At 42.0% G+C, this 11,922-nt stretch overlaps 1 protein-coding gene across 1 annotated transcript; it reads right to left on the reverse strand.

The window, feature by feature from the left end:
- Positions 1–2,342: 2,342 nt before the first annotated feature.
- On the reverse strand, positions 2,343–9,890 carry JCHAIN (joining chain of multimeric IgA and IgM). The gene is made up of 4 exons (XM_062575049.1): positions 9,762–9,890; positions 5,351–5,492; positions 4,301–4,381; positions 2,343–3,766 (listed from the first exon to the last, which is right to left on the reverse strand). The coding sequence occupies exons 1-4, from the start codon at positions 9,823–9,825 to the stop codon at positions 3,565–3,567; spliced, it is 489 nt and encodes a 162-aa protein (XP_062431033.1). The 5' UTR covers positions 9,826–9,890; the 3' UTR covers positions 2,343–3,564.
- Between the last annotated feature and the right edge of the window lie 2,032 nt (positions 9,891–11,922).

An 11,922-nucleotide genomic window follows, 5' to 3' on the forward strand; every position in this document is an offset into this window, starting at 1 on the left:
ACAAGAACAGGTTTGGGAGGAGGTGAGTGCAGAACCAGTCTGTAAGCAGATGCAATAGAAATGTGTTTCTACAGAGTCCTATACAAAAAATCAATTTAGCTTAAAGGTTGAGGCAAAATATTCAAAAAATATTGAATAGAGCTGAAAAGCTCATCTGAGTTGGAAAGAAAGGGACGGAGTGAACTGGGTTGGTAGAAAGGTATTGCATACAGTAGAAAGTGCTGCCCCCTGCAGTCACCTGAAGCGCAGGATGGAGCTGTTCTCTTTAAAGGGAGGCTCTTAGCCCAGCATCAGGACTAACAAGCAATACCATCTTCAAGTAGTCTGACCACACACTCTCAGAAAGAAGGTCTTTCAAGGCAAAGCATCTTTTCATCGGCATCTCAAAGAATGCAGTCCCCAACAAGAGGCATTACTCCTGTCCAGCGGCACCTCTTCCCTTGGTTAGAAGGCCCCAGACCTGTCCATGTGTGCTCTTAGGGACAAGTAGATCTGTTCCTCCTGTTTTATAGTCCTGATCTTTCAGATAAAAGGAGTCTTTTTTACATGTTTCACTTAGTTTGAGTTTTCACTTAAAACCTTGGCAGCCCAGCCCATTCATAGTTACAGGATTGGGATAGCTATTTTGGGTTTTCCCTCTCAGAAAAGATGGAGGAATGAATCCTGCTTTTCTAAAAAAAAACAGGCAGCTCATATAGGGACTTTGAAAGTGGTTTGTTTGTCTCTTCCCTCTCCTGCCCCCATTTCCTGGTTGTTGCCTGTTCTTCCCAAGATCCTCTAAGCAAGCACTTGTGTACAGCTGCTTTGAAAATGGTCTATGTCCGATTCCTCTTACCTGCACACCTTGTGATACTATATCCTAGAGGGTAGTTTCTTTTGATAAGAGTTTGACATCATCTTGCCCAGTGTGAAAACATCTGATTTTGTTTTCTAAGTGTTTCACCAGTTCTGGGCTATGTGGATCTAAAGGCTGTTAACACACACCATTTTCTGAATGTCCTCTTTGGTCATGTTTTCGTGTATTATACATTTCTGCTTATAGGCAAATATTATATGATCTTATTTTCCCCTAAGCAGTTTTGTAGCCATTCTTACTGTAATGCTTGGACACTTCAGTTTCTTTAATCCATTTATTTATTAGCATCTCTGACTTAATTGTACATTTAACCCTCTTTTAGGGACTAAGAGCTAGTCCTAAAAAGGTAAAGAAGATGAGGTACTAGTTCATTTCAGATGGGACCTCAGTCTAAATCATCTTACAATTTCACGTACAGGGGTTAAGCCACTTGCTGGATTGAGCAGAGCATGGTCAGGGAACAGTGAGAGGGTTCTTGGGCCATATGTGGCGGTTTCCCAGCTTGGCAGGGGCACTGAAGCTGGGGGAGCTCCAGCAACTGGAGCTTCAGCTGGTGCCTACCTGTCTGCTGACTGAAGCAGTGCCAGATGTGAAGCTTGACTTGCTGGGCTGTGGTGTCCCTGTAACCATAGCTGTGCCTGAGCCTAACATAGCTTACACAGCTTCTCACAGGCAGCCTGCAGCAGGGCCAAGAGCTGCACTCACTCTCCTGAACTGTTGTCTGGATCTGTGACCATCTGCTCCTGCTCAGTCTGGACTTGGGACAATGCTCAAACATACACCAGTTTTGGTGCTTTTACTTGAGCCTAATATACAGTCAGAATATACAGTTCAGTAAGCTGAACACCTAATCACAGGAGTACTTCCAGACAGTCATATCAATATGTTGCACAAGTCTTTGCCCCTTTTTGTTTGGTTTCTCCTTTTAACTGGCTATCCTCTTTTTGCAGTAAACAGAGGCAATTGATATTTTTGTAAGGCTGTTTTATATAACTCTAGTGTAATGTTATGGTATTTTTCATTTTATCTTTTTTTTTCTTGTTTCAAAATTGGACACTGAAAGGTTTCCTTTTTAGGACAGGGATCTTGTGTAGAAATGACTAACCCCCAACGTACACTATCTTGAAGGTATTTCTTAACAGACCAGTAAAATTCAGACCTACAGATTCCAGTGTTGAGCAGTATCTAGGTGTTGTGCAGATCTTCCCATTTTGGTCTTGCTGACTCACACGACCTTGAAGCATCAATGTACAGTTACAAGAGTAGTGCAGAGCAGATCCTAAAATCATAAACCTATTCAACCTCAATGTGTCATAGTTTCCTCAAATGTATCATTATTTCTATCTAAGTATTTCAGGTGCCTTGACCTGCCCATATAAGTAGGAAGTAGGGAAGAATTCTTCATGCCATTCACTGTGAAGTGGGGAAGCATCATTAAAGATTTGGCTTTTTTTTTCTGAACACCACTGGAATTTAACACACAGACTGCTGCAGAAAAATATTTAATATTTCACTAACAAAGCTCAAATTATGGGCATCAGGGTTTTGCTCTATTGTTACTGCAGTAATGTGTCAAGCCCAATAAGGGCTTCTCAGAACAGCTTAAAGTTTTACAATCAACTTTTAACAACAGTGAGAAAAAACATACCAGTTTTCCCAAATGTAATGCTGGGGAATGCACTTGCATATGTGATGCGTCTACTGACAATACCATGTATAATGCATATAAATGTAATGTACTACACGGAATCAGCTCCTTTATTCAATGAGGGTTTCTTATATGAAGAAGAGAGAACTGAGGTGACAGATTAAATGAATACCTAACTAGGGACCTGCTCTTGTGATTGGAGCAGCCCCATGGGATTTCTTGCAGATCTGAATGCAAAACCAGGAAGAAAATACTCAAGCTAACTTGATTCTTAAAACAGCAATTCAGCTGGGAGCAGGGGCAGAGGAATGAATCATTATCAGTACATAAACATGGAAAGCTTAATACCTAATGTGTCCTGGATGAGTTTACTATTCCTGGAACACCTGAGGTCCTGGCACCTTTGTGAAAAGCTTCGGAGCAGCAGCATCTTTTGATCTTCTCTAAGTGTTTGTGAAAACCAGAAGTTTGTGATTACCAAAGCAAGAGAAGGGTTTAGGGTTTATTTTTTTACAAAATATTTTGAAAATATGATTTCTCAAAGTCTTGCCCCTCATCTTTTCTCTCTCAAGTATGATTGTACACCAGACTTCTAATAATGCTACCAGCTTGTGCAGAGGTTTGGTTTAGATTGCTCAGGAGAGCAAATGCACAGACATTCCTGCTGATGTCTGTAACAGCCTTGCTTAGATAAGGACTAATTGAAGGCTGTCAAGCCAAATCAATGCTCCGTTGCTGTAAACTGGTGTAGTTCCCTTGATTTCAATGGAACTACACAGGTTTATACCTTCTGAGGATCAGTCTATAGGATGATAGTGTTTGAGATGTAAATGGTGTTGCAAATATATGCCAAGAATGTAAGAACAGTATATCTGACACTCAGCAGCTGTTCTTGGGGAATAGCGTTCTTTTTATGCTTAAAAACAAATAGAAACAAGTTTGCATTACTCTGAGAGCTGATATTTCAGACACTGTTGTCTAGGTACTATGCTGCTAGCATAAATGTATTTGTGATAGGAAAACAGAATGCAGCAAGGCATTAGGACAGCAATGGATTGAGCTAATCGGCATAGCAGGACGCTGGTGTCAGAGCTGCTCGAATGGTTTTTGTCTCCCCGCGGTAGAGGAATGGGAAGGTTGTGGTATAGCACTTTTCTCTGTTGTAGGTGTAGCAAGTTTCCGTACCATCACAGGAGGTGCTCTGCTGAGCATTGTATATCTCACCACCTAGCTCAATTTCTATGGGATCGCATTTTTTGCATCTGGAAGAGACAGGGAAGAGAAGAAATGTTAAAAGTTGTCACTAAAAGACACCCTTGATGAATCTCAACCTTTCATTTATCTGGCAGCTTGGCCTTTCTAGGCCACCTGTTTTACAAAGGAACTCCCTATCAGATGTTCTCTGGCTGCAAACAGCATTGTTAAACCACTATTCATAAGGCAGGCCCCTAAAAAGAAGTATTAAGCAGGAAAGGTGTATTTTCCTGCTTTTGGAGACTTTCAAGATGAACAGAGCTTGGGATCTCCAACAAGGGATTGGAATGAAACTTACCATGCAAGTATGAGAGCTTTCTATGGGAATTCATCAGGAAGAGTAATTTCTTCACTTGGAAGAAAGCATTGTTTTATGGCTAAGGCATTGTAACAGAATAGGTAGCAGTTGTTAGCTCTCCAGGGAAAACTGTCTTGTATGACCTTGCCTTACTTTATCTACTGGCTTTCAAGGATGTTGGTAACTGCCATGGGTAATGCTGCAAGGAGGTTAAGCATTAGGAAATTTTGTAAAGACTACTTACAGGTCAGACATACGGTAGACAAAAGTGGTTCTGAGTGGGGACGTGGGGTCGGAGATGTTCTCTCGGCTCTTCAGGGGGACTCTAGAGGAAGGGAGGGTGAGAATTGCTCTGATGAAAACTGCTTATTAAGCACAAAACTACTTTTCTGATATAATGTGTTCTCAGCTCTCATCTTGTTCTTTATTCAGGTTATTTTCTTTCTGACCCTTCTCCCTGGTAAAGCACCAGATGGGAAATCTTGGCCCTTCTGTGCCCTCAAAGGCTAGAGATTTTTGCTTGGTTTCCAGGCATTTTATGGGAAGTCTGGATGATAGTGAATCCTTCCCCAAAAGCAATGCAGCAATTTCTGAAAGTGCTGCCTTTCACTACTGATGCTTCCAAGGTGCCAACAGTGGTGTTACTTTTACCACTCTGGGCTTGCAGAGGCCTATGTGAGACTTGTAGGATATTGAGACAGAGGCATTTCATTAGTATTTTTCCTTGTTATGAGCCCTCCTCAAACTCCTGTAGCTCAAACTGAACTGGATCCATTTCCTTTTCTCCCCCACCCCCTGTCAAACATTTTGGCAGATTTCTGTGAATAAAGAGGACAGAAATCTCAGTCTGAACTAAAATCTGTCTCATGCCATTGACCTTTTCAGGTATTTCAAGCATTAACTGGCTTTCCCTAGGCCCAAATAGCTCAATTCATAACATAGAGATCTAATCTGGAAATGGTAGAGTTCAATGTCATGGGACAAATTTGGTATCAGATTAGACTGACTGTGGAACAGTGCATTTTACAAAGCTGCAATGGGACTTCTTAAAACATAAAGATGCTTCTTGTAACTGGCGAGGCAAACATTAGCTGGACACATTTGAGCTAGGAAAACATGACGAGGCGTGAGACGGGAGCAAAAGTAATCACTCTAGGCCAGTATAGAAAACAGCCTGTGGGGAAACCTGTTTGCACCTTAAATGCCAGTAGATGTGAAATAATGCAAACCAAAAGGAACCAAGAAACACTACCTCCCTTTCACCATCTCCATGTAAGAGGTGCCTGTTACTTACATGATGCGTATGTTTCTCTCCAGGATTTCTTCTTCAGGGTTTTCTTTAGAGGGGACAAACTTTGAGGTCACTGTTACACACTTACACTTGTTGTTGACCAGCAGATACTCCTTATTCTCATCCTCATATGCCCGTGGATAACCTGCAAGTACAGGGTATGCAATCTCAGCATCAAAAAGAAAACTCTCTTGCAAGCTGCTCTAGCAGAAAGCAAAGCGATGAGAACCTCCTAGAGGTGCTTCCCCATTATGGCATCTGGATTGACTGAAGCCAAGGTCACTACAGGTAGGACTGAGTCCCTTTGCAAAGCTGAATTCAGCGCTCTCTACTGCTCAGCCTACAGTCTGCTCCTGTACATGGAGGAAATGGGAATGATGGGGAGGCAAAGACGAAAACTGAAATTGAGCAAGGAAAATTGGCAGGGGTATCTTATGAAACAAGAAGACAGAAAGTACCCAAGCAACCCATACAGCTACACCTGGCACTTTGACTGGCAGTTCAAGTGTGCTGTGTATCCAGCACATGGCCTAAGAATGAACCATGAAAACACAGCATGAAACCTAGGTAGTGGCTCCCGTTCACGCAATTCCTGTAGTCAAACAAGGCTGGGCTACTCCACTGCTGCTCTGGTGGCTTCTGAAACATAGGCAACAATGGTTGAAAAACTGTCTAGAGGGAGGTTATCCAATTTCTGTATCATTTTTCATGACTATTCTGGCAATCTGAACTCTAGTTTGGATCTGGACTTTAAATAAATATCTATGACCTTGTCAATGCGGCTGTCAGGCTTGTCCAATTTCCTACAGCGGTCCGTTGTCCCCAGGTGCCTTAGGGAACAAATGCCAAAAAGCATTAAAGGACCCAGTAGGAAGGCAACCTGCCACCCTGGTGACCTGGTAATGAAAGGCAAGTGCCACTGACACATGCGGTTTGCAGGGAGAACTTTAACCACTACTTTCTGACCTGTTTCTAATGGACTTCAGTTTGGCATCCAAGACTCTTACTCAAACAGAGAAGAGCCAGCCTGGCTGTGACTGTCTCCTTCACTTTTAACACATCATTCAATATGAAACTCAGTCAAAATAATAGGGCAAAACTTTCCGTCTGTCACCCAGAAGACTCTTCTAGTGTTGCTGGTGGTGTGCAATGCGTACTTCCTCATTGAGCAAGTAGACATATTTGAAGTAACTTGTTCTCTCTAAGCCTCTGGTTTCTAGACCCTTAACAGGTCTTACATAGCAGAGTTACATCCCTCCTAAATGGTCATTATCACCTCCCTCTGTATTTATAAATGCTACTAAGATTAGATTCACAGCTATTGCTTTGCAATGTTCCTATAGCATTTCCAGCCTGCTTCAAAGCACCAAAAGCATTGTGATAAAATTTTGTTCGTAAGGGACGGAGACAACTTCTACTGGGCTCAGATGGACCTCATAGCTCTGGAAGCTTGCCTGCTCTCCTAGCCCATTGGTTTAAACATGTGGAGAAAGAAGCAGCATGCTAAGTCCATTTGTGTTCATCACAGCATCTATGGAGAACTTCAGACTGAGTTAGAAGCTTTTGTCCTAATAGGTGAATTACTTTTCTTCTGACTCACCAAATAATGGATCATTAAATAATTAGCCAGTCCCATGCACAAGCTCACATCTAGTTTTTCATTTTCATGTCTGATGCTGCTGGTTTGCACGAGCAATAGAACTTGTTGCTACAGGGTGAAAGGGAGAGAGGTGAAAGGGATGGTGCTCAAAGCCTGTAGGAACAAGAGGGTAGTGGGGGTCTGTCAGGATACGGTACTTTTTTGATCATTAGCTGCTTAATTGTGCCCGAAGCTGTCTGCAGGACCAAACAGCACCCAGTCCTCCGCAGCATCAACTGGCAGAGCCCACTTCTGCCACTGGAGAATCTAGTCCATATGATGCAATGCAAATAGCACTGTGGGTTTTCTGCATAGGGTTTTTTGGAGCTGTCCTCCTGCTTTCACGATACACCGGTTTCCTCTGTTTCCATTCTGCTGGATGGTTATTCACTGAGATCTTGCCAGCCCTCATGGCTGTGAAACACTTAGGCATTGAAACTTTTTAAAATCAATCCTCAGAATGACCTTACAATTTATACACTGGTTGCAAATGCTGCTCCTGTGACAACTGGCAGCAGAATCCCTTCTGAAGAATATTCACTTTGTGATTTTTAGATCAGGAAGGAAATTACTACACTCCCTTGCTTTGAGCAGTAGAATGTTCCACATTATTTTAAAATAAGTATCACTTATTTTGCATCTCCTTTCCCGCCCCACTTACGCAGAAAAGAATGAATATGGAGCAAAAGTTCAGTCACACCTCTGACTGATTGCTCTGTGCCCCCCCAAGGCAGAAATCCACACCCATATCTGACCCATTGTGATAAAGGAGAAAATCATTATTTGGGGTTTAATGGTATTTGTCTTTGTATCTCTTCCTCCTCCCCCAAAGACTCTGCATGCCTCCTCTCTGCCACCTCATCACTCAGCATGAACATCTTCCCCCCTGACGCAGAGGCTGTCTAGAAAAGCCTCTCTAGTCTCTGCCTTACTGAGCCTTGGTGTTTCTTCTTTTACAGATGTTCTGCAGCCACATCCATCTCCCTCTGATATCTGTCACTGTGTTCTATGCAACATTGTGCACAATTCTTCTAAGACCTTGATCCAAAGCCAGTCTTGAAGTCAGACTCCCATTGGCTTTGCCTGGCTTTAGAGCAGGTTCTAATTCATATTATGCATAAAATTGCATTAGCAAATGTACTACTTTATTAAGACAAACTGTAAGGAATATACTCTAAAACTACCATCCTGAATTAATTCCATATGTAGTTCTACCTACTTATATTTTCAGTAATCATTCAACACACAGGTGTTGCACATTTTTTAGGTAAAGTTGTTGACAACGTTACCTAAAACGTTGTGAGTAGGATTTTTGAGGTTTATCAGCAACAACTCAAAGTATCACCCAGAAAAGCGCCTTTGGGAGAAGAAGGTAGTTAAATGCATAAATTCCTAATGCCAAAACATCCGCATGGCTTACTATAATATCATATTCCCTCTCTAATGGTTGCTTACACAGAGATATTTTGACAAAATATCGCATCTTTTAATATTGAGTTGTCTTGTAATATGTTGTGATATGCAGCAATGCATGCAGAAGGTAGTTAAATGCAAAATTCCTAATGCCTAAACATCTGCATGGCTTACTGTAATATCATATTCCCTCTCTAACGGATGCTATGCAGAGATATTTTGACAAAATGTCTTGTCTTTTAATATTGGGTTGTCTTGTAATATGCTGTGATATGCAGCAATACATGCAGATGGAGCCCAACAAAATCCATAGCTAATAAGCTGCAGCGTACTAAAGAAGCAAGTGCATTCCAAAACTGGCTGTTCAAACTGCTGAATGTGAAAGCAGCTACTTAATTAAAGCAGAAAGAGGTCCAGAGAGACCAAACAGCTATTAATTTCAAAACAAATAGTGTAAATGTCACTGCTGCAGATGCAAGTAACTCAAATTTTGCTTTCCTTTAAGCAGCATGCACACACACACACACACACACACACACACACACACACACACACACACACACACACACACATATATCAAGCCATGAGTATGAATGGAGAAAGCCAGACTGGGCTCTGTTGAACTAACACAGATTCAACAGTCAATATTTACCATTTTCTCCAATTGCAGCTAATGGATTATGCAGTCAGTCACACTTCATAGGAAACACTGCTTTAAATGAGCTGTTTGGGTATGTAATAAGCCTTTTGCTGAAAGTTAGAGGAACTTCAAAGAGGTTCTTATTTGTGATGTTGAGATTCTTTTCCTTGAACACAGATTTAATTCTGTGGACCAAATCCACCACAGGAATGCAGATGGCCTCAGACAATTATATCAAAATCTGGCACTAATACAGTCAATATCAACTATCTGTGAATCACACTGACTAGTCTGCTTGATGAGAGTCCAATTTCAGTATATCTGGTGTGAATCAAGAGTGTCTCCACCAGAATCAACAGAGTTACATGATATTAAACTACAGTGTGACCAGAAATGAGCCATCTATAGCCATATGACAGGATCATCCAGAAGAATTTAAAAGCTTTTACATCAGTAAAAGTCTTGCAATCTTCCTAGCACTGCAGAAAAGCAAGCATTCAAGCTTGTGATTTGTTGCCTCAGAAATCTGGTTAGGAATGGTTAATTGTAAAAAGTTAAATTTGCAGCCAGTCATCACTCTTTTAGCCTTGCAATAGGAATTAAACTTCTTGAGCAGGCTCTGAGATTCGATTTTGATGGTTAATATTATTAATGGTAAATTATACAAAATACATTGTTGTTTTGTTAAGCTCAGTTTTTTATGGTCTTTGTTTCTCACCTACCTGCCACAAGAATGAACCCCAAGGATACAGCCAAGGCCACCGACAGCAACAAAGAGCTCTTCATCTTGCCTTTCCTTCTTTTGAAGAACGTGAGTGCAGAACCTGAATCTGCCTATAAGGGAGCGCGCAAATGATACAGCTATTTGTTTCCTAAAATAAACAGCCCAGCCCGCTAACACTGATACTGTGGAAAATGTGGCTCGGGGACTGAAACCAAGCACGTTTAATGGTTTAATGCACAAAGGGTTCTGGCTTTCAAAGGTGGATGGGGGCAGGGGTTGCACTATTACTGCACATCTTTATTTTGTTCATCACGTAACCAGCAGCAAAGCTGCTGAGTGCATAGGAATGCAAAATCACTGTGGTCCTTAGGGGCCGACTTACCACCAGGGTCAGTGGCACTCTCCCGTCTGGGAGCAAAGAGTGCAAGGCAGGAAAGTGTACAGATAGCCAAGGGATAACAGCTCTTCCTCCTAGTTTTGAGAAATCAGACTATAAATCAGGCTAGTTTGACCCATATTATAGGAACATTCTGGACCTTAAGATCAGAGTCCTATTTGCACTAGATGCCATGCAAACATATATTAAAACCTGCCCCCAAAAGGCTCTCAGTCAAAGCAGACAAGATGAGAGGTGGGAGGGGTAAAAGAGGCAAAGCAACAGCAGGTCAGTGGCAAAGCTAAGCTCTTCCTCCGGGACTCTGTCTACTGCACCATAGTGTCTCTTTCCTCATGAATGGAAAAGGCACCTCATGGGATTTGGGGTGTAAGGAAAGCCTCTGAGTGAGGACCAAGGCAACTCTCTGCCAGTAAAGGGGAGCATTTTAAACGCTCAGAGGTATTTGTCAAGCAAGCTTTTCCTAAAGCACTTGGCTCAGTCTGGAACACAAAGGAGTACTGGAGAACCCATTTTTTACTGTCTCAGATTTGGGATCACCTGTGTAGCTCTGAAAAAAATATTACTATGTAACTTGCAATGACTAGGATGTCTCCGTAGTGCATGCATGTGTCTTGCACAGAAAAGGCCATTTTTTAAGAGAAACTCAGTCTTTAATAGTCTGGCCCGATAACTGACCTTTAACAGACCTCCAAACACCTTACAACAGCAGATAAAATCCCCTTGCCTGTCATTTTATTGACGGTAGAAAGAAGGCACAGCAAAGTGTGATGCTAACAAACCCACTTGTATCCAAGGTTATAACACTAGACCAGGCTTTCCTTTATTTCTGGTACCTGCAACAGACGTTTTTCTGAATTAAAACCAGCAACACATTGCAAATCTCTTTGTGCTGCCCCAACTTCTCCGTATGTAGCTGGGCAGCTGCCCAATGCCTAGATACAGGCACAGCACATCCCACCCTTGGCTCTTCCTGCAACCTTGCTACCTGGTATCCTGGTCCCAGAGCTGTTCAAAGACTCTGGGACCTCTGTCCTGAGCTTTCATCCTGACACAAACATTTCTTGAGACTGTTGCATGATGCAAAGAGCTTTTGTGTTGCATCAGCTGTCCGGGCACGCGAGGCTTCCTCGGGGAAGTAGTGGGAGATGATGGGTGCGAGTCCCATCTCCAAGCAGGACACCAAGCTATGCCATAACTCTTTGAGTCAAATCCTACTCTCTTAATACGGCTGCATCTTTACAAAAGCCGAATTTACTTTTCTTTCCTCACCCTTGCTAGAAAGTATTGCCAAGAGAGTTTAAATTGGAGCTTTTTTCTGAAACAGCAGGATAATGCTCCCTCTGCCTCACCTTTTGTAGAATGTTATAAATAAACCTGGCTAACAAAGGATGGACAGAAGGTTTTCTATCTAGAGCAGTATTTGTTTCAGTTACTTTTCTTGTAATCAAAGAAGTTTGAAAATATATACAAGAAGGGGCAAGGCAGAGAGCAGAATCAAGCACATGCAAAAGAGGCTGGTTCTGGCCAGTTCTGCTCATCTGCACTCATAAAAATCTGGCATTCACAAAAAGCAGACAGATGCATCCATAAGTATTTTAAACCCGAGGGAAGAGTCTGCAGAATTGTGATTTTTTTGAATCACTGTGTGATTCTGATGATTTTGGTGGTTTCCCCTGACTGCTGGTACTCAGCATCACCCAATTTCAGGTGCTAAATCTGCATGTCTGTACACACAGTCCCTTTTGTCTTTATGTGGCAACTT

The sequence above is a fragment of the Rhea pennata genome, chromosome 4 (assembly GCF_028389875.1).
Source record: "Rhea pennata isolate bPtePen1 chromosome 4, bPtePen1.pri, whole genome shotgun sequence".
In the NCBI taxonomy this organism is placed as follows: domain Eukaryota; kingdom Metazoa; phylum Chordata; class Aves; order Rheiformes; family Rheidae; genus Rhea; species Rhea pennata.

Excerpts from the sequence above, each read along its gene's own strand:
- JCHAIN (XM_062575049.1), bottom strand. The coding sequence starts at position 9,825 with ATGAAGAGCTCTTTGTTGCTGTCGGTGGCCTTGGCTGTATCCTTGGGG. Across the intron at positions 5,493-9,761 it reads GGGGTTCATTCTTGTGGCAG|GTTATCCACGGGCATATGAG; the intron begins GTAGGTGAGAAA and ends CTGTACTTGCAG. Across the intron at positions 3,767-4,300 it reads GTCTACCGTATGTCTGACCT|ATGCAAAAAATGCGATCCCA; the intron begins GTAAGTAGTCTT and ends TGTCTCTTCCAG.